A 21106-nucleotide genomic window follows, 5' to 3' on the forward strand; every position below is an offset into this window, starting at 1 on the left:
GCCGCGCTGCCCATGCGTGGAACAGGGAGGGGGTCAGGGGTCGGGGTCAGCAGTCAATGCAGCTCAGGTCCAGCCTCCAGGGCTGCAGGGCCTGAGGGGCAGACCGACGACAGCCCAGGCCGCTCGGCTTCCCTGCAAGTCATCAGCACAAATGGGAAAGAGGAAGAGGAGACAGACGGGCTATCTCGACCTTGAGCAGCACGCGGACCGGGTCTGGATCCCGATTTGAGCAAACCAGACGTCGGCCAGCACTTCGTCCACCTTGTGGGGTGACGTCTGCGTGGGGCCAGTGAGGAGGCACCTTTCGTTCCAGAGACACATGAGCGCTGAGGAAGGTCGTCAGCACGTCAGGCCCACTTTATAGGAGGGGGGCAACACCCGGGGGGACATGGCAGGGGGGACACAGGACGGCCCTGCCCAACAGGCTTGGGCTTCACTCCTGATACGCCTCTTTCCGCTTCTGCATATCCTGAAAGCTGTCTAAACAAAAGTTAGAAAATTATCCCCAGAAAAAGAAGTTTCTTTGAAAAAACAAGACAAAACCTTTAACAGGAAGGTCCAGTAAAAGACGTCTGAGAATAGGACTTACTCAGATTCTTCGACATGTGACGACGACCACACACTCCCCCCCACACACCCCGCCCCGCATCCTGCAGCCCCGGCTGCTCTGCTGGCTCAGACTTTCTGCCCAGACACAAGGACGGGCTGCTTTAAAGACAAAAGGACACTCTGTTAGTTCGGAGCGTCGGCGGGCACAGTCAGGAGACAACAGCCGACCAAGGACAGAGGCAGCTGTCGTGTCAACTAAGATTCAGGAAAAGCGTTGGATGGACAGCATCTGTATCAGCTCCTTGCCAGACACACCCACGGTGCGTCTTTTCAGTGACACAAAGTGTCCCAGACGTGCCATCCTCACCAGTGACGTCGGTCACGGTCACACAGTCTCTCCACAGACGCCGGCCAGTCAGCACCAATGCAGACGGACCCATGGCCTGGGAGGTGCGGGGGCGACAGGTGTGAACGTCCCGGGACCAGAGCCACGAGGGACCCGGCGCGGCGGTAAGGCAGCTGCGAGGATGGAAAGTACCGACCCATTAGGCTGAAGCCCCTGCTGGTACCCGACTGACACCATCGACACCATCGACAGACGGCGACCGAGCCTGCCGGGAAGCCCCGGCATCTCCACGCGGCCGCCGGGAACGGGGTCCACACACACGGCGAGAATGGGACTTTCAGAAAGAAAACTAACCTTTAAACACGGTGCTGCTCCACCAGGTGAGACCGGGAAGGAAGCACAAGACCCAGTCCATGGACTCGGTGACAAATCCAGCCCTCGAGGGGCCCGGCCACGCAGCCTGTGCTGAGCGCTGGCCCCACGTCCGCGGGGTGTGGAGCGCAGTGCCCCCAGGGCCACAGCCACCTTGGCCTGTCCACACACATGACCTTGCCCAAGGCCTCTGGACGGATGCGTGCGGATGGGGTCTATCACAATCAGCCCGCAGCTGTGTTGGGTGCACACCTGACCGGAGGAGACACCACTGCTACAAAAGGCCAAGTCCCCAGCAGCTTGGGGAGGCCCCGGGTGCCCAGTCCCCGCAGGGAACAAGCCCCCGTCGGCCCCAAGGAAACGGCTGGCCGGCTCGAGCCAACGCCATGCCCCTTGGGCCGGTTGGTGTGTCTGGTTCTGCCTTCCCTGCAACCGAGTGCATGGCGTCCCCCAAGGAAGGTGGAAAGGACACAGTCCCGCTTACCCCGCAGGTTAAACCAACGCCTCTCCAAGCACGGTCCCTGGATCCTAAGTCATGGACGCAACCAAGCCTCGGGCACTGAGCCGCCCTGGGCAGTCCCAGACCACAGCACAAGGAGGCCGCAGCCCCCGCTGCCCTCCCCAGGAATTGGGTCCTGTGGGGCCTGCTCAAGACTTCGTGCAGTCAAATCAGACAAAACCTCCATCATAATTAATCATGGGCTCCACACCTCACCTTAAAAAGCAGCAACAGGCATGAGGCATGCATCCCACTGAAGGTCAACATGAGTCAGAACCGTGTAACACTCAAAACACAGAGCACCACTTTTGCTGTATCGAAGCAAACGCCAGAAGAATAAAGCTGCACAGGCTAGATAACCGGCCCCGAAGGGTGAGCTGGAGACACTCATCCATTTTAAACCTGCGGCACAGCTTTTAACACCGCTCCAAGCGCAAGTTTTAACTTTTTGGTATTCCAAACAGAACAATCAATCAGAGAATTAGGGTGAAAAAGGAATATCTAGCCGTGACCACAAATCACTTTCTGTATCGAAAGCCGACAATCTGAGCCCTCACCCCCCGAGCAGGTGAGGGTCACCCAGGAGGGAAGCCGGGAACGGTCAGGACAGGTTTTCATCGACCTGCTCTCCAGGAGTCAAATTCTTTATGTTACTCTGCAGATCGTAAAGGACTCTCTCTCCCCTTGTCGGAGCAAAGGGGTTACCGAAGAAGAGGCTCACGTCTAGGGGGGCCTCGGCCTCGGAGCCCCACGAGTCTGTGTCGGAGCCACTCGGGTCCTCAGCCGTTGTGGGCGGGCAGCTGAGCTGCTCTAACTGGTCGACGATGTCCGAGAAATGGAAGGCCGAGCTGGCCTCAGAGCGGACCGAGCAGGCGGGGAAGTTGGCCATGGAGCTGGCCTCGGACTGGGCGGCAGAGCCGGGCGTGTGCGCGGACAGGCTGCCGGGCAGTGGCGCGTTGCTGAGGGAGCTGGTCTCGGACCGGTGGAGCCGGAGCGAGCTGGCGGCAGACGGGCTGAGCAGGCGCTGCATCAGGCTGGCCTGCGCCTTCACCTCCAGCAGCTCCGAGGTGTCGACAGGGTGCACGTCGCCGAGGCTGCCCTCCTCCTCGGACTCAAAGCCGCGCACCCCACTCCCACGGGCCGGCTCCGGGGAGGACCCCTCCGGGCTGGACGGGGCAGACCCCAGGCGGCCACACAGCAGGGCCTGCGGGCGCAGACTGCCGAAGGGGAAAGGAAAGGCCTCAGAGCCTCCGGCAAAGAAGGAGATGTCTGCCAGGCCGCCATCTCTGAACTCCTCGAACGCCGGCAGCTGGGCGCTTGTCAATGTGAAAACAGGGCCCCCCCGGAGGCTCTGCCGGCCACACGTGGGCGCCCCCCTGGAAGGGGAGGGGCCCACGGTCAAGGCACCCTCACCATGGCCACTGTGACCCGCACGCTCCCTGCCGGCCCCCCCTGCCTCTAGGCCTAGGGCGGCGCGACTCAGCCCCTCAGTACTGCTGGGGCCACAGCTCCACACGCCCAGACCCGACCCGACACCTTGGCAAGGCTGGAACGCAGGCGGCCCGGGGGGCGGGGCCGCGGCCACGCCGCTCCTCTCTGCAGCTGGCCACCTGGCGCTGGGAGCCGGGGGCCCTGTCGGGGAGCTGCTGCTGTCCTTGGAACCGAGCAGGCCCACGGGGGCTGGAGGGGAGGCGGGGCCCGAACAGAAGGAGGCACTTGTTGAAGACGGGGACGCGGGAGTCCTCGTGCCCTCGGTGAACAAGACGCTCTGGGGATCAAATCAGGAGAAGAGAAAAAGGAACACGTGAAATGAGCAATTACTGTTGGGAAGTCACAGAGCTAACTGGGCCCAGGTGAGTACAGCCGCGCCCACACATTTCTGTCACAGCTTCTACAAAGGAGGGCAGCAGGTCAGACCTTTCCTTTTAGAACTGAAGATCTGTAAATGCAGACAGGATTTCAAACGGACCCAGGATCTATTTAGGTCCCTTGTAAGTCCACTTTTTTCTCTGCGTTAGGCGTGACCTGTCTACAAGAAAGGTCATTTCCACCACTAAAGGCCCTGAGTCTCCCTGGCACCCGGGTCACCCTGAAGTTGCCTGGGGCTGTCTTTGGGCATCATTGTTCCCCTGGGGCTGGGCAGCTGGAGGAGGGGTGAGCTGCCCCACTCAGCTACCCAGGCGCCCTCCCCCGCCCTGCCAGGGGTCACCGGGGGACAAAAGGCATTGGTGCATCCACACACCGCCCGGGCAGCAAGGGCCAGGTCCGCACACGGAGCTCCTTGCCCACGCCGTGCACAGGAGCCCCGGGCATCTCGGAGGCGCAGGAGCGGCCCCGCGTATGAGCAGGAAGAGGCTGACAAGGCAGGTGTGGAGTGCTGGGAGGGGCTGCTCGCCACGCCGGGCGCCTGCGCTGCGTCCTGGCTCACAGTCCCACACGCAGGGACACGGAGCAGCCCTTCCCACTCACGTGTCACCGAGACACAGCCGTGTCACACCGGCACTCACAACATCACAAGGGGGTGGTCAGACCAAAGCAGAAGCAGCAGCAGCAGCACAGCGACCACCCCTTTAGACAAAGCGGCAGCTCGTGACCCGTAAGATTAATCCCTTTTCGTGTGTCTACCACGTGGCTTTTTCTAATCATCGACCATATTCCATATTCTCCGTGATTTTCAAAAGACAGCATTGGAGAACTGAAAGCTTAAGTGTAACTTTTAGACCACTCACAAATTTGAACTTTGTTAAAGAAACAAAAATAAGTTCTTTTAATTTCAGTTGATTTAACAAGGAATTCCAAAATAGAAAACGTACCTAGAAGAGTTAAAGAATGTTGATATTTAAAAGACCCGATTAAAAAAAAATTTAGGACACATGAGCTTTAATATATGAGGTACAAGTGTAGCTTCTGGAAATACTGTAACAGTATAAATGACAAAACTGTCAACGAAAATCAACTTTGTGCAGCAATAAAAATGTATAAATATGAAACTATACAGCCATACATAGAAAGTTATGAGATAACAGTACATGAAAAGAGCAAGATTCTCTGTAAAAATATACTTGCATGTGGCAGTCAACACGCAAATGTGAACACAGGGAGCGACAGCAGAGAAGCAGACCTGAAACACAGAGTCACTGACGTCCCGGCCTCACAACACAGCACTGTCACGTCTGGGACACTGTGGCCAAACGTCTCCTGTGAGTGTTTGTGTGCACCTGTGTGTACCTGTTTTCATATAGCTGTGATCATGTCAAACACACAGGCATACACATTTGTTTCCTGCTTTTCACCCTTAAGATAATAGCAAAATATGCACTCAGTGAACACAGCTTCACTAAGCAAATCACCTCCCTAAGCTGGCATTTAACCGCACTTTGCACTTTTATAGAAGGAGTATTTCTCAGTTGTTTTCCTGACAACAAAAAGCACTGTGTCCACTGCACAAAGAGAAGAAAAAATACATAGAGAGAAGCACAAAGAGAAGACAAAAACTGCCTGGATCCAATCGCTCAGAGATCATGTTTGATGCTGTGCATACACTTCTCTTTTTAAATCAAAATGAGGACGTGACCCAGGCTGCTTTGCACCCTGCTACTTTCACATACTGATATTTTCTGGGCGCGTCCTGCTCATGCACTATTCTCCCGAAGCGAGATTTTTAAAGGCTCTTGAGTAGCGCCTCACGTGGACACGCCCAGAACTGCCAGTGACTCACCCGGCACAGACAGTGGTCGCTAGGATTTCTCGAATGACAAACCACACTGTCACACATCTCAATGCACAGAGCTTTCTCTTCACTCAGGACTCCTTTCTGCAAACAGGGTCCCAGGATTGGAATTTCCGCACAAATGACAAAGCTAATTTTAGGACTCTTGTTACAACATTGCCAGATTATTTCCCCAAAGAGGACAGGTGATTATATCGTGTACGTTTTACGCAGAAGGACTCACCTGCCTCGGCAAGTTGGCATTTAGGGCGCGGAGAGACATCTGGGTCTTGCTGTGTTTTCTGCAAACAGAGAACAGGCTGTGAGCCCCCAGCCCTCCTCGCCTGACCCCCGTTTCTAAAGCAGCACATGCTGTGCCGCGCAAGGACTTGCATAAACACGTGGCCAAGCCTCTGTTAACGTGAGGCACGTAACCAGGAATGGCAGGATGACAGAAAACAAGCACTCAAACAAAAACTACACTTCCAGAAGAGGTGAAATTGTCCCCTTCACACTGAAGGAAAAACTCCACATGCAAAGCAACAACTTGAATTTTCAGATTCAAAGTTTACCACGCTATGTAGAAACATTACATCTAATATGTAAAAACATTACATCTAATATGTAAGAACATTACGTCTAAGCTAAGCGATGCAGACTAGAACCAGAAAGCAGTATCTGTATCTGTACACAGTAACTGTAAATGACTGTAAAATACAACCTATCACCATTAAAATAAATAAAAGAAACAGAACTCAAGTGCCAAAATACACGTTTACATATTTGAAATGATTTTTACTCAAATACAGGTTAAAGTATTTAAAACGTTAATTTTCAAAGCCCACACTTTTCATCATGAAGATGAGAAAATTTACCTTTCATACGGAATCCTCTTCATCCCACCGTCTTTGACATAATCCACTAGTTGCTTCTGAGTTCTTCCACTGTGAAAAAAATCAGGTTTTAAAGAAAACAATAAACAGTAATTCACAGCATTAATTTTTCACAAAAGCAAAGGAAAAGTAAGACTTGCCCATCCTCTCTCACAAGTTTACATATACATCTAAAAATTATACTTCGCAACAAGCATAACCAGTTTTCTAAACAATTTTTACGAAGCCTATTTTTCCCACTATTTTATTTGATAGGCTTTCTCCAGTTTTACAATAGCTGCAGTCTGCGTGTAGTTCTCTGGAACATTCACACCACCTTCTTCTTGACTGAGGCTGTTCGGGTTCTCAGTCCCACAGACAAGGCCAAGACCCGCCTGGCACTGCTGCCCCACCTGTATCTGAAGGAGGAACCTCTGCTGAAGAGGATGGCTCTAGCTCTGGGCTTCGGCTGATCAGAAAGCCTGAAAAAGGTGTGATACTCTACACACGTCTTCCAGAAGTTCTTACACGCGTCCCTACTCCCCAGCACGAATTCCAGGGTGTCCTGGTAAGGCCCCTGGGAACAAAAGACAAAGGTTCGAGTCACTATATCAAGAATAAAATTTAGGAAGGCAAAAGGCTACTCCAAAGTTAAAGATTAGCACATTTTCTTCCTCAAAGTTGTATACAAAGACTTCTGGTTCCATTTACATTTAAGAGAAGAAAAACACAAGGTATATATTCATTGTAGAAACATCAGGAAAATGTGGCCATCTACAATTACACAACTGCTAACATTCTGAAGTTTATCTTTGTAACCTTTTCCCACCTAGGAAACTAAGGCATCTTTCCAGGCCGGCTGACTCATTTATCTGTTAACACCCAATCATTCTCCTGGGGGTTTTTCTGGGATGTTTCAGATGCCCAGGACACACAGGGTTTTCAGGCTTACAGACATCACCATGAAGAAACTACTGCATTGTCTCTCATGGCTATTCCTTAGGATAAATTCCTAGAAATGGTATATTGAGCTCAGAAACAATGCACATTTTTGAACCTTATGATATATTATTACCAAATTACTTGCCAGAAAGAGCATAATACTTTGACTCCTATGTTTAATCTTAAAAATCTAAGTGCTTAGGGATATAAAACGTAACCTTGCCAGGTGCAGAGACAGACACAGTCCGGAACTTTGAAACATCATGCTGTTCCAAAGAAGAGCTGCTTTGGAATATAAAGCCGCAATTCTCTTCTCTCCCTGTCCTTTCTGCCAGAAAGTTTTTTTTTTTTTTTTTACAGAGGAAAAAAAAGGCAGCCTTTTACTTGTATTTTGTACATGCTTTTGGCATTCCTTATACTCCTCTCTCATCCGCACAAGAAATATTTGCGTGAAAAACAATTAAGCTATCTGTTCATACTTGCTACCAAACACACTTACACGCCGCACGTGACCCTGGGGTTTGACAAACGCTAATCAAGTGCCTTCGAAAAGCTTAGGTGAAGCCTCTCCTCCAGATCGGCCGGAGCTCTGAGCTCCTAGAGTGTGTCTAAGCTGACAGCCTCCTAAGCTCCAACCCCACAGCGGCTTAGCTAATCCGCTTTCTATTCCCTAACTTCCTTTGTACAGTAGACATGTGACAACGTGAACGTCTCTGAATAGTCTGATGCACTGGATTTTTCCAGCTATCAGACTGTACAGACATTTACTTTTCCCCCTTTTTACTAATTTCAGTAAATTTATATTTAATTATTACCTTACTGACTCACAATCTCAAAAGAAAGGAACATTTATTTTCTGAAAATCAAGTCTACTTCAATTAGAGCTATTAAAGGGTCAATTTCTCAATCAAAGACACATGAGAATATTGGAAACGCCCCTCTCTTCATTCTGGACAGAAGCTCCAACACTGATTTGCTGTGGAGCATCTTCAGATCACAGCTAAACACTCTGTATTTCAGCTTTATTACCCAAAGAAGGACTGGCTGTAATAGACCAACAGTTCTCAGCAGCCCTGGGAGTTTGTCGCACATGCACTCTCTCAGGCCAACCCCACAGCTAAGTCTCAGGCGGGGCCGCCCCCGGGGATGCTGATATGCCCTCTAGGTGAGAAGTGCTGGGCAGGTCACCCCGAAGCCTGTCCCCAGTCCCGAATCCTGTCCTTAAATTCTTATGTGAGTTATGCTGAAACGATATATAAAGTAATTAAAGGGACTTCCCTGGTGGTGCAGTGGTTAAGAAGCCTCCTGCCAGTGCAGGGGACATGGGTTCGAGCCCTGGGCTGGGAAGATCCCACATGCCGCAGAGCAACGAAGCCCGTGCGCCACAACTACTGAGCCTGTGTGCCACAACTACTGCAGCCCACGTGCCCTAGAGCCCGTGCTCTGCAACATGAGAAGCCACCGCAATGAGAAGCCCGTGCACCGCAACTTAAGAGTAGCCCCTGCTCGCCGCAACTAGAGAAAGCCCACGTGCAGCAACAAAGACCCAACTCAGCCAAAATTAAACAAATAAATTTTAAAAAGAAGTAATTAAAAACTCAGTATTCTAGCAGAGTACATTCTCTTACAACTTAAAAAGTTCTCAAAATAATACTTACATGGACCTCTGGGTGGAGTTTGATAAGAAACCTCTTCCTCTTAAAGCTGAGCTTCCGGAGCCTGGACCAGTTGAAAGTGTTGATCTTGGTGCTGCTCTGGAATTCAGGACACAGACGTTCGTTGAGGAACATCTGTAACCTGACGCATGCACACGACTTTTCATGAAACAGAGAAGGTTAAGTCACATCCTTGCCAGAAAGCACAGCAAGCCCCTGACACTTTATGTTCGGAAAGGCTCTGAATTAAAATGTCAATACTAAGCACGCTAATCTCTCTGTTTTAGGAAGAAAACTTTATTTCTTTGATAAAGCTTTATTACAACCTCTTGTTTTCAATGTTAACAGTGAACATTTTTGAAGCCCCCCTACTGCGAGGACGGCGGCTGGGAGGGGCCTGGTGGTGGCAGGGCGGGGCTGGAGCGGAGCTGGTTTTCTCACTGAAGGGAAGGACGGAGGGATCCCAGGGGTGCCGGATGGGTCCCGGACCCAAGGCTGAACCCCCAACTCTCCAGAGTGGGCACACTGGGCAAGGACCTCAGCTTCTAAACAATTTTGTCCACTAAGGAGACCAGGGCCCTTTGCTCTTCCAGGGTGGGGCAGGCAAAGAACAAAGGAACCTGGACCATCTTATTGTGTAAGAAAGTAAACAAGTGCTCAAAAAATGACGGGGAAATGTCAAAAGGACACAGGAGGGACTTCCTTCCCTGGTGGTCCAGTGGTTAGGACTGCACCTTCCAATGCAGGGGGCGCGGGTTCGATCTCTGGTTGGGGAGCTAAGATCCCACATGCCTCGCAGCCAAAAGACCAAAGCATAAAACAGAAGCAATATTGTAACAAATTCAATAAAGACTTTAAAAATGGTCCACATCAAAAAAATCTAAAAAAAAAGAAAAGGGCACAGGAGCCACCTGAAGGGACTCCCTGATGTGGGTCAATTTAAAGATCAAAACAAACAATGACAACAGATCAAGTATCAGATTATAACCCGAATTATAACTTGAGTGATAGTATGATTATAATACAAACCCATGATCCACAGGGACGTAAAGACAATAAACAAACGAGGAGAAAACCCTTCTAGGATCATGAAGAATGGAATTTAAAAAGCTGCCTTTTGGCAACCATCTGGGAAATTTACAGTCTTCAAGTATCTCTCCACAAAATGCTTACTAATTACAAAGGATAAAAAGTCACTTTGCAGCGAAGAAGCCTGTCAAACGCCTTCCAACCGTGTGATGGATACTGGCATTACCGGCAATGGGACAGACAGGTACCGTGGGCCACCTCGCGGGCTGCACCAGGCACACTCGCTTGTCATTCACCCGCCCAAGAAGCTTAACTAGGGTCTGATCGTCAGCAGGTGCTGGGAGGCCCATGTCACAAAATGACTGGCCTTGAACCTTCCAAAGCATCAAGGTCAGGAGAATCAAGGAGAGAAGGAAGAGAGTTCCAGACTGAAGAGGCCAGAGTGGGATCCTGACTGGGCAGAGAGCTTGGCCTCAGAAGGGATCTTCTGAAACCAACGAGACTGGGGCAACTGGTGGAAGCTGGATGCGGTCTCTGGGGAAGGAGCACGTTCTACTGTTCTCATATCCTTTCCATAACCTTGAAACGTTTCCAGAATTAAAATGTTAAACGGACTGAAACACTTTTCTGGCATTTTCTTTTCTATTCTCGATTATCATGACCATTTACTCTTTTCTACAAATTCAAGATGGGGGGGGTGGCAAGGTGAAGAATGTTTTCCCTTCAGAGATACTAAAACAAACAAACAAACAAAACAAAACAAACCCACAACAACTTAAGCAATTAAAGAGGAAGGAGGCACTGAAACATGCATGACACGGACAAACTCTGAGACGGGAAAGCTGTCAGGCACAAAGGCCATTTACAGGAACGTCCAGAACAAGGAAATCAGCAGAGACAGAAAGCAGGGGCGGGCAGTGACTGCTACGGTGCGTGGGGTGAGGCTGCGATTTAAACGTTCTGGGGTTAGTGGTGACGGTGACACAATTCTGTAAATATACTAAAAACAACTGAATTATACTTTTAAATGGTGAACTTTATGTTATGTGTGAATTATATCCAGTTTTTAAAATTCCTGAGTTAAGAAGTGTCCTTGAGGCCAAGATACAAATGACAGGGTCTAGATGAGACCCAAGTATCCCAGCTCCCAACACTGTCCAGACACGAAGTCACTTCAACTGCTACTCAAAGTAAAATATTTGAGGGTTTTCAACTGGGTTCTCAAAAAAGCAAACAAAACAACCAAACAATAAAACATCAACAAAAGAAAAGAAAAGAAAACGCCCACCGCCAGCTCTCACCTCTAGATGGTAGGTGCCTAGGGCAAAGGCTTAAGAAAGCAGGTGGCCACAGGAGGGACAGGGAAGGGCCTGTCCTCCCCAGGAAGACACAGAAAAGAGCGAGAGACACACTGTTCCCAGCTGCAAGCTTGCCTTCCCATTTTCCCTTTGGGTCAAAATAAAAAATCACCACATCCCAGGGCTTTAACCGAGTCATAAATCGAAACAAAGAATCCACGGATGACTGCCCTCACTCTGCCCTGGGCAACCCTGACACTCACCGAGCAGCACGCCACTCAGAGCCACTGCTTTCATTTTGGATTTTATCAAAAAAATCCACGGCTCAGCTGTAAATGCCAAGTAAGACCTGAAACAGAACCCGGAGACTCAGGGCTCTCCGGGCCACCCTCAGGCCTGCTCCCCCGGACAGAACCGCCTTCCGGACCTGCATCCGCATGTCCACACAGCTCGTCCAAGGCTGCTACTGTACCCTGCTCTGAGATCTCGTCTCCTGGACCTCCACACCCACCACGACCTCACGTCCACCCCTCCCCACACTCCCTCCATTTTTGGTAAATTTAAAATTCGGTATTTATATTACTGATCACGTAAGTACTGCTTGCAAGTTGAGCCAACCTGAATTATAACTACACTTTGCTCCTTTGCTTTTTAAAATTAATTAATTAATTTTGGCTGCTTTGGGTCTTCGTTGCTGCACGCGGGCTTTCTCCAGATGTGGCAAGCAGGGGCTACCCTTCATTGCGGTGTGTGGGCTTCTCGTTGCGGTGGCTTCTCTTGTTGTGGAGCACGGGCTCTAGGTGCACGGGCTTCAGCAGTTGTGGCACGTGGGCTCAGCAGTTGTGGCTCACGGGCTCTAGAGCGCAGGCTCAGTAGTTGCGGTGCACGGGCTTAGCTGCTCCACGGCATGTGGGATCTTCCCGGACCAGGGCTCGAACCCGTGTCCCCTGCACTGGCAGGCGGATTCTCAACCACTGCGCCTCCAGGGAAGTCCACTCCTTCGCTTTTAATTTTCCTGGAGTCACTAACTGCTTCTTTTCATTTGCTTAATCTCTAGGTACCTGTCGCTAATTCAGCCCCAAACTTCCCCGCAGACCTTTAGAACTCTTCCATACGGTCTAACCCATGAAGCCATCGCTCATTCTTCCCCCTGCCCCCTCACAGGCCACACCTCCCGGCTTGCGGGATCTCAGTTCCCCAACAGGGACTGGACCCGGACCCTGGCAGCAAAAGCACCGAGTCCTAACCACTGGACACCAGGGAGCTCCCCTGATCAGCCCTTTCTTGGAGGCCGCCTCTGTGCTTATGCTGACGAACGTTCTCCCCATCTGAGCACAGCCCGCACCTCTGCCTTCTCCAATCTGAGTCACCCTGTTTCCTCAGCTCCCATCCGAGTTTCTCCCTCCTCCAGTGTTGGCCTTCAAAAGGCTGTGCAGGAACTGAATTTCTGAAAACCTGCATATCTGAAAATGCTTTCATGTTCTCTCTGTACAGGAGTCTCGTTGCACAGGGCACAGAATCCCAGGCTGGAAATGCTCTTCTTTCACGTGTATAACCTCCGGTCTCCAGCTTCCAGTCCTGCCGCTACTAGCCCGGCAGCTCTCCAACTGCCCCCACCTCTGGCAGCTCGCACTGACGAGTCCTGCTGCCGTCATACTGGAACCTGCAGGCACCTTCAACCTGGAACTTTGTGCCTTGAGTTCTGGAAACTTTTTCTCGTGTAATTTCTTTAACAATTCCTCCACTGATTTTTGGTTCCTGCTTCTAGAATTCTGGGGTGCTGGACCTCCTGGATAGCGCTGGAATTTTCTTTACTTTTCTCTCCCATCTTTCACCCTTTATCTTTTTATTTTTTATTTTTTATTTCCGTACGCGGGCCTCTCACTGTTGTGGCCTCTCCCGTTGCGGAGCACAGGCTCCGGACGTGCAGGCTCAGCGGCCATGGCTCATGGGCCCAGCCGCTCCACGGCATGTGGGATCTTCCCGGACCGGGGCACGAACCCGTGTCCCCTGCATCGGCAGGCGGACTCTCAACCACTGCGCCACCAGGGAAGCCCACCCTTTATCTTTTATTCTGTTCTGTGGAGATTTCCTCAACTGCATCTTCCAAACATTCTTGTTCCGCCAACGTGCGTCACTCTTGTTCTCCGTAACTGCCCTGCTCTTGTTTCAGAGATGCAAGCTTTTCCCTTATTTCTGTGAGGCTTTTTAGAAAACGTAATGCACACAAATTGAAGGTCTGTGGCAACCCTGCACTGAGCAAGTCTATGGGCGCTGATTTTCCCAATAGCATTTGCTCACTTCGTGTCTCTGTGTCACATTTTGGTAACTCTCACAATATTTCCAACTTTCATTATTATATTTGTTATGATATCTGTGATCAATGATCTTTGATGTTACTGTTGGAAAAAGATTATGACTCTCTGAAGGCTCAGATGATAGTTAACACTGTTAGCAATAAAGTATTTTTAAATTAAAAAAAGAAAGAAAATGTAATACAGTAACATACTAACAAGGTTCAAATTCTTAAGGTACCAAAATTGAGTCCAGAATGAACAGGCCCCTCTCCCCACTTCCAAAAGCCTGCAGGCTATAGTAACCATCCTAGGGGCAGTCAACACCAGTTTATTTTGTAGGGAATAAATAGAGTGTGTGTGTTTGTAAGTTCCCCTCTTTTCCCCATAAGCGGTAGCAAATTCCACACACAGTTTTGAACATCTTCTCCATTTAACAATACATCTCAAAGAATGTTTCACGTATCAGGACACAGAGAGCACATGCAACCTTTGGACAGTTGTCCAATTATCCCATAATATGGATGCCCCACCATTTATTTAACCAGCCTCCTAATAATTAATTACCAGTATTTTACTATTACAAACAAGGCCAGAATAAAAAATCACAAGAGAAACGTTTACACTCGTGCTAAAGCTGTGTTCCTGTTCCCCACGAACGCGATGTGGGTAAAGCGATTTTTCTGTTTTGCCAATCTGATAGATGAAAAGCAGTAACCTCTCTGAGGAAGCGTGCTTTCCATTTCTTCCACCCCCAGCACAGTTTCTGTTTCTTCTGAGTCTCTTCTTCGCACAAATTTGGGACGTGTCCCTCAAATACCATCTTCCCTTGAAGAAAGGCTTTCCTCAAATTTCTGGCGACCCTTGGTCACTGTCTTTGTTTAACAGCGAGGCTCTGGGTGTGCCTGAGTTAGTGACCATCCTGGTAAACACTGGCCAGGGAGCATCACGAGGGGACGCTAGTCTAAGGGACATGACAAGGGACAGAACATCTGTGTCTTAAAGCGGCTCTCCATGGACCACTTATTAGTTGAAAGAGGAAAATCAGTAACTATGCAGTAGAAGAACCAGAAAACACAGCAATCAAGGTTTGCATCGCCAGGGAGGCCAGGTGGCATCTCGGGTGTGACCCCCGAGGGGGACACATGTCCCCTGGGCAGTGGTCCAGCTGGGAACACGTCACCTGAATCTAATCACAGGAAAACAGCCGACAAACACAGACGAGGAACTTTCTATTACAAAGGGGCTGTGTTCTTCAACACCGTCTTCATAAAAGATAAAGAAAAAAGAATGTTCCAGATTAAAGGCGACTGCAGCGTGACGGCCTGGTTCTAGATGGGATCCTGTCCTGCAGGGAGACCACTGGCCAGCTGACAGGACTGAGGACGGACCCGTGTGCCAGGTGTTAAGAGCCTGCGGCCTCAGTGGTGACTGACTGTGGTCACGACAGGGCATATACTCTGTTCTTGGGAAACACACACTGAAGTTCTCGGGGTAAAGGCCCTGACGTGTGCACCTTACTCCCCAAGGCTTCAGAAAAAACTGTGTGCGTCTGGGCGTGTGTCTGTGCGGCAGGGATGAGAACACATGTCAGCGGGAGGTGCAAATGGTGACAGCTGAACCTGGGGGACAGGTGCATGGGGTCTCTGTGTGCTATCCTCATTCTCACAGCTTTTTGGGACGTTTGAATTGAAAGTGTTTCCAGATGGAAGTCTTTACAAGAGGAGGCTCTGAAGTGCTGGCTGGCAGCTCCCAGGGCTGCAGCAGGGCCCCCGATGTCAGAACCAGCTCGTGAGGCACCTCATCTCCACCTTCCGAGGGGAGGGAGGCGCCTCGTCCTGGAGGGGCGGGTCGTGCTGTAGCTGCCGGCCCCGCCCCATCCGGCCTCCCCGCCCCCCTGGGGATCCCAGGCTCCTCGCTGGGCCGTCAGGGCCTGCTTCCCTACTCCCCAGACTCTGGCGATAGTCCTTGTTTTCTGTGGTTTCCTTTTCCATTCTTTGTTCTTACTGATGTAAGGTTAAAAAAAAATTCCTTAACGGTCATGCCGGTGGGGATTTTGAGGGAGTGGAAATGAATTCAATCTGCCGCCTTTCATATCAAGTCTCTAACCTCATGCTTTTGCGGTTTCTTCTGGTCATAAATTATTTGTCCTTTTCTGGAGAAATGACAACAGCTTGATCCTGAGGGACGTGATTTCCCCTCTGTGCCAGGTAGGAACCGCCATCAAAGGGAGCGGGTGTGGGAGGCCCTGGACACCACTCAAAGGGCCTGGATTTCAGGTGGAATGTAACAGAACTGACATTCTAAACGCAAAATTAAATTTTTTTCCAACGGGAAATTGAAATTTGCTGGCTAAGTTGAGAAAGAGAAAGGAAAAGCAGAAGAAACAAAGTGTCCTTGATCAGGGAGGCCTGGATCAGACCAGCCGTTTCAGGCGCCGGCAGCGAAGACGGGCCACAGCGGGAAGAGCCGCAAAGCCAGCCGGGCGCCAAGAGCGCCACCGCCAACCCTGGGCACCACGTTCCACCGGAGGCGCCCGACTCCACGGGCCGGGAGCAGGCAGCTCCTGGAGGGGAGGCGGGAGCACCTGGCGAGGTGCGGGCTCGGGAGCTGCAGGCCGGTGCCCTGGCAGCTCCAGGCACGTCACACCCCACGGCCCGGCACAAGGACATTCACCACAAACACGACTCAGTGGCCCTTTATGTAACACTCACCCATCCGAACACCGCTACCGCACACATCCCCGGGAACCCTAGCACTGCCCTCGGAGGGTCCCCAGGCTGTTCTGTCTTGTGCTTTGAACGGTGACTGGGACGCGTGGCGGAGACCCCACAGGGCAGCAGCCTCCCCGCGGGGGTGGACGCCGCCCTACAGGGCAGCCAGAGCCAGGCTTGAGGTTCCACGGGGGCGACCTTCTGTCAACGTTAGAAGGACAGTGGGACGTGACTGAGCGCCCTGCGGGCCCTGGGCCCCGTGACAGTGAGTCCAGGACAAGAAGACAACTTCTCTAACGGGTGAGAGGTCGGATCGGAGGGTCCGCAAAGCTCTTCCTCCAAGTCTAAGACGGATTCAGCAACAAAGACTTCCCAGCAAACGTAAAACAACCCCAAGAAGCCACAGCACAGCCGCCCTCCTACCTGGAAGACGAGGACGCCCATGTGGGAAACGGCCAGGTTGATCTTGGTCCCCTCCCTGTCAGAGGCCATGTGAAACCTGATGCCGTACATTTCCAGCTTCCGGGCAATTTCCAGCACCTGGAAATCCGACTCGGCAGGCGTCTGGCCCCTGTAATAAAAGACAGCATGATCACAGCACTCCTGAAAGAGCCGAAACACAGGACAGAAGCGACCAGAAAAACAGACCACAGAAACAAACCAACAAAGGAGGCTCTGTTCTTCAGAGGGTCGGTCACTCACTGTATGTTTATGTACACACATCAAACAAAACACCGCACACAGGCCACGGAAACGTCCGCTTGCTTCTATTCTGTAATCCATTTCCTAGTGGGTCAAATGTTTTCTTTGCACTCATTAGATGTTCAGCCTTATAACTTTGTCTTAATACAAAGTAATGTGCAAACATTATGTGCAGAGACAAATAGTAAATAAAGGAAATACCACAGATAACTCTAGTATCTCATTAAACCCATTTCAAAACTTTAAAAAACTATTTTCAAAAAGTGCAATTCTAACCATTAGAATACACTTTTATAAAAATGAAATTATCGGGCTTCCCTGGTGGCGCAGTGGTTGAGAGTCCGCCTGCCGATGCAGGGGACACGGGTTCGTGCCCCGGTCCAGGAAGATCCCACATGCCGCGGAGCGGCTGGGCCCGTGAGCCATGGCCGCTGAGCCTGCGCGTCCGGAGCCTGTGCTCCGCAACGGGAGAGGCCACAACAGTGAGAGGCCCGTGTACCGCAAAAAAAATAAAAATAAAAAAATAAAATTTATATAAAAATATTTTGCTAAAAAAGTGACTACTTACTCAGTTACAGCTAAATATTCTCATAAACATTAAGAATATTACATATTGGGGCTTCCCTGGTGGCGCAGCGGTTGAGAGTCCGCCTGCCGATGCAGCGGACACGGGTTCGTGCCCCGGTCCGGGAGGATCCCACATGCCGTGGAGCGGCTGGGCCCATGAGCCATGACCGTTGAGTCTGCACGTCCGGAGCCTGTGCTCCGCAACGGGAGAGGCCACAACAGTGAGAGGCCCGTGTACCACAAAAAAAAAAAAAAAAAAAAAGAAGAAATTATCAAAATGAATAAAAATATAATCACCACAACAATTGGTTTTATTGACGCCTCACACGCGGCCCACATGGCGCCGAGCAGCTCCAAGGCGTGACGCTCAGGTAAGTCCCAAACACTCCATGTGGGACGTTCCATTAACAACTCCTTTTTTCTTCTTACTTCTGAATGCCTGCGTTTTTGGATCTTTAAGGAATAACACAACTGTTTGCGTTATGCCATTCTTGTGATTTCCATTCTTTGACTAAAATGTCTGTTCTCTGAAGTTGATATAGACATCTATTAACTTGCATTTGAATAAATCATCTTCAACTAGATGATGATTCCATTGTATATCCACCACATCTTATTTACCCATTCATCTATTGATGGGCACTGCTTCTGTATCTAGGCTATTGTAAATTATGCTGCTATGAACACTGGGGTGCATATATCTTTTCGAGTTAGTGTTTCTCTTTTCTTTGGGTAAATACCCAGGAGTGGAATTGCTGGATCATATGGTAGCTCTATTTTTAATTTTTATTTATTGATTTTAATTTTTTTAAAAAATTGGAGTAGAGCCGATTTACAATGTTGTGTTAGTTTCAGGTGTACAGCAAAGTGAATCTAATGTATCTACTCTTTTTTCGATTATTTTCCCATATAGGCCATTAGAGAGTATTGAGTCTATTTTTAATTTTGAGGGGAAGCTCCATACTATTTTCCATAGTGGCTGCAGCAATTTTCATTCCCACCAACAGTGCACAAGGGTTCCCTTTTCTCCACATCCTTGCCAACACTTATTTCTTGTCTTTTTTAAAAAAATATTTATTTATTATTTATTTATTTTGGCTGCTCTGGGTCTTAGTTGTGGCAACGCAGGATCTTTGCTGCGGCATGTGGGCTCTTAGTTGTGGCATGTGGATCTAGTTCCCCGACCAGGGATTGAACCTGGGCCCCCTGCACTGGGAGCACGGACCTCTGGACCACTAGGGAAGTCCTCTCTTGTCTTTTTTTTCTATCGAAGTACAGTTGATGTACAATGTTATATAAGCTATAGGTGTGCAATATAATGATTCACAATTTTTAAAGGTTATATACTCCATTTATAGTTATTATAAAATACTGGCTCTATTCCTTATGTGTATAGTACATCCTTGTAGCTTATCTATTTTATACTTAGTAGTCTGTACCTCTTAATCCCCTACCCCTATCTCACCCCTCCCCGCTTCCCTCTCCCCATGAGTAACCAGTAGTTTGTTCTCTACATCTGAGTTGGTTTCTTTTTTGTTATATTTACTAGTCTGCTGTGTTTTTAGATTCCACACATAAGTGAAATCATACAGCATTTCTCATTCTCTGTCTGACTTCTTTCACTTAGCACAAGGCCCCCCAGGTCCACAGAGGCTGCTGCAAGTGGCAAAGTTTCTGCCTTTTTTATGGCTGAGTAGTGTTCCACTGCACAATACATACCACGTCTTCTTTACCCATTCGTCTGCTGACTCATTGCTTGTCTTTCTGATGACAGCCATTCTGACGGGTGTGCGGTGGTGTCTCATGGTGGTTTTGATGTGCACTCCCCTGATGATTAGTGAGGGTGAGCGTATTTTCATGTGTCTGTTGGCCATCTGTCTGTCTTCTTTAAAAACATGTCTCTTCAGGTCCTCTGCCCAGCTTTTAATCACGTTGTTTGCCTTTTTCACGTTGGGCTGTATGAGTTCTTTGCGTATTTTTGCAGACATGTAATTTGCAAGTATCTTCTATTCAGTAGGTGGCCATTTGTCTTGTTGATGGTCTCCTTTGCTGTGCAGAAGTTTCTGGTTTTATTAGGTCCCATTTGTTTATTTTTGCTTTTGTTTCCCTTGCCTAAGGAGACAGGTCCAAACAAAAACATAGTTGACCCTGAACAACTCGGGGGTTAGGGGCACCGAGCCTCTGCACGTAAGTTACAGCCAGCCCTCTGTATCCGAGGTTCTACGTCTGAGAATTCAACCCGCCTAAGACCACGTAGTATGTAGCATCTACTACGGAAAACGGTCCATGTATAAGGGGACTCACCCAGTTCACGCATATGTTGTTCAACGTTCAACTGTATTGCTAAGACCCACGTCAAAAATATACTGCCTGTTTTCTTCTAGGAGTTTTATGGTTTCAGGTGTTACATGTAAGTCATCTTTTAAAAACATTTATTTATTATATTAGTTATTTGGTTGCACCGGGTCTTAGTTGCGGCAGCCAGGCCCCTTAGTTGCGGCTCGTGAACTCTTAGTGGTGTGGGATCTAGTTCCCTGACCAGGGATGGAACCTGGGCCCCCTGCATTGGGAGCGCGGAGTCTTACCCACTGTGCCACAAGGGAAGTCCCCTTACATGTAAGTTTTTAATCCATTTTGAGTTTATTTTTTGTATATGGTGTGAAAAAAGGGTCCAGTTTGATTCTTTCGTGTGTGGCTGTCCAGTTTCCCAATGCTGTTTATTCAAGAGGTTGTCTTTTCCCCATTGTCTAGTCTTGTCTCTTTTCACTCACCCACAAGTGTGTGGGCTCATTTCTGGGCTCTCTGTCCTGTTCCACTGATCTGTGTGTCTGTTTTTATGCCACTTCCTTCCCGTTTTGATGGCTGTAGCTGTGTAGTTGTTTGAAATCAGGGAGTGATTCCTCCAGCTTTGTTCTTCTTTCTCAAGATTATTTTGGCTATTTGGGGTCTTTTGTGTTTCCGTACAAACTTTAGAGATATCTGCAACACTTACAAACACGTGCACATGTGCATACGAACACACGACGTGCAGGCGCAGAGCCACCTCTCAGGTCTGGTGCTTTACTCCCCTCAAGGCGGGTTCTCAGTGTGACTGAGCATAGACTGGTCACCGTCCCACCAGCCTCCCCATGCATTGGGGGGGGGGGGGGTCACGTCATGAACCCCCATCCACCAGGCCCGGCAGTGAGCCTCTCGCACGGAGCTGTGGTCCCCATCCTGAAGCACTGTTCCCTGGGGTCCACGGCCCCAGGCTGTCTTCCTTCCTCTGGCTGCTCGTGGCCCTGTCCTGAGGGCCTCCTTCTCAAGGCCTGTGGGGCCTCTCCCCACCCCCATCCTCCAGGGGCGCGTCCTGGCCCCACCCCGCCTCCCCCTTCCCCCCGCCCGCCTCCCCTCTGGCCCCGCCCCGCCTGCCTCACCCTGCACAGTGCGCTTTGGCTCCACCCCTGCCCCGACGCCGCTGCCCAGGTGGGACGCTTCACACCGCGGCCACCCCACCCTCCACGGGCGCCCGGCTCCGGCCCTGTGTGTCCTGGCAGGAAGGGGACCCTGCCCCCAACG

At 50.0% G+C, this 21106-nt stretch overlaps 1 protein-coding gene across 13 annotated transcripts in view; it reads right to left on the reverse strand.

The window, feature by feature from the left end:
- FARP2 (FERM, ARH/RhoGEF and pleckstrin domain protein 2) overlaps positions 1-21106 on the reverse strand; it is a 91865-nt gene that overhangs the window by 24878 nt on the left and 45881 nt on the right. For 11 of the 13 annotated variants that reach the window (XR_003793836.1, XR_003793837.1, XM_029224624.1 and 8 more), the window contains 6 exons: positions 16703-16850; positions 8948-9043; positions 6761-6924; positions 6351-6419; positions 5720-5777; positions 3303-3534 (listed from right to left, as the gene is read on the reverse strand). Coding sequence is in view for 11 of the 13 variants with exons in the window: in XM_029224624.1 (XP_029080457.1) it covers positions 3303-3534; positions 5720-5777; positions 6351-6419; positions 6761-6924; positions 8948-9043; positions 16703-16850 (767 nt within the window). In the remaining 2 variants the exon portion in view is untranslated. Of the gene's footprint in view, positions 1-3302; positions 3535-5719; positions 5778-6350; positions 6420-6760; positions 6925-8947; positions 9044-16702; positions 16851-19267; positions 19991-20319; positions 20856-21106 lie in introns of those variants that run through there. The other 2 variants (XM_029224626.1, XM_029224625.1) reach the window with 2 other exon arrangements.

This window comes from Monodon monoceros, unplaced genomic scaffold, assembly GCF_005190385.1.
Source record: "Monodon monoceros isolate NGI ecotype Baffin Bay Population unplaced genomic scaffold, NGI_Narwhal_1 Super_Scaffold_16, whole genome shotgun sequence".
Taxonomy (NCBI): Eukaryota; Metazoa; Chordata; class Mammalia; order Artiodactyla; family Monodontidae; genus Monodon; species Monodon monoceros.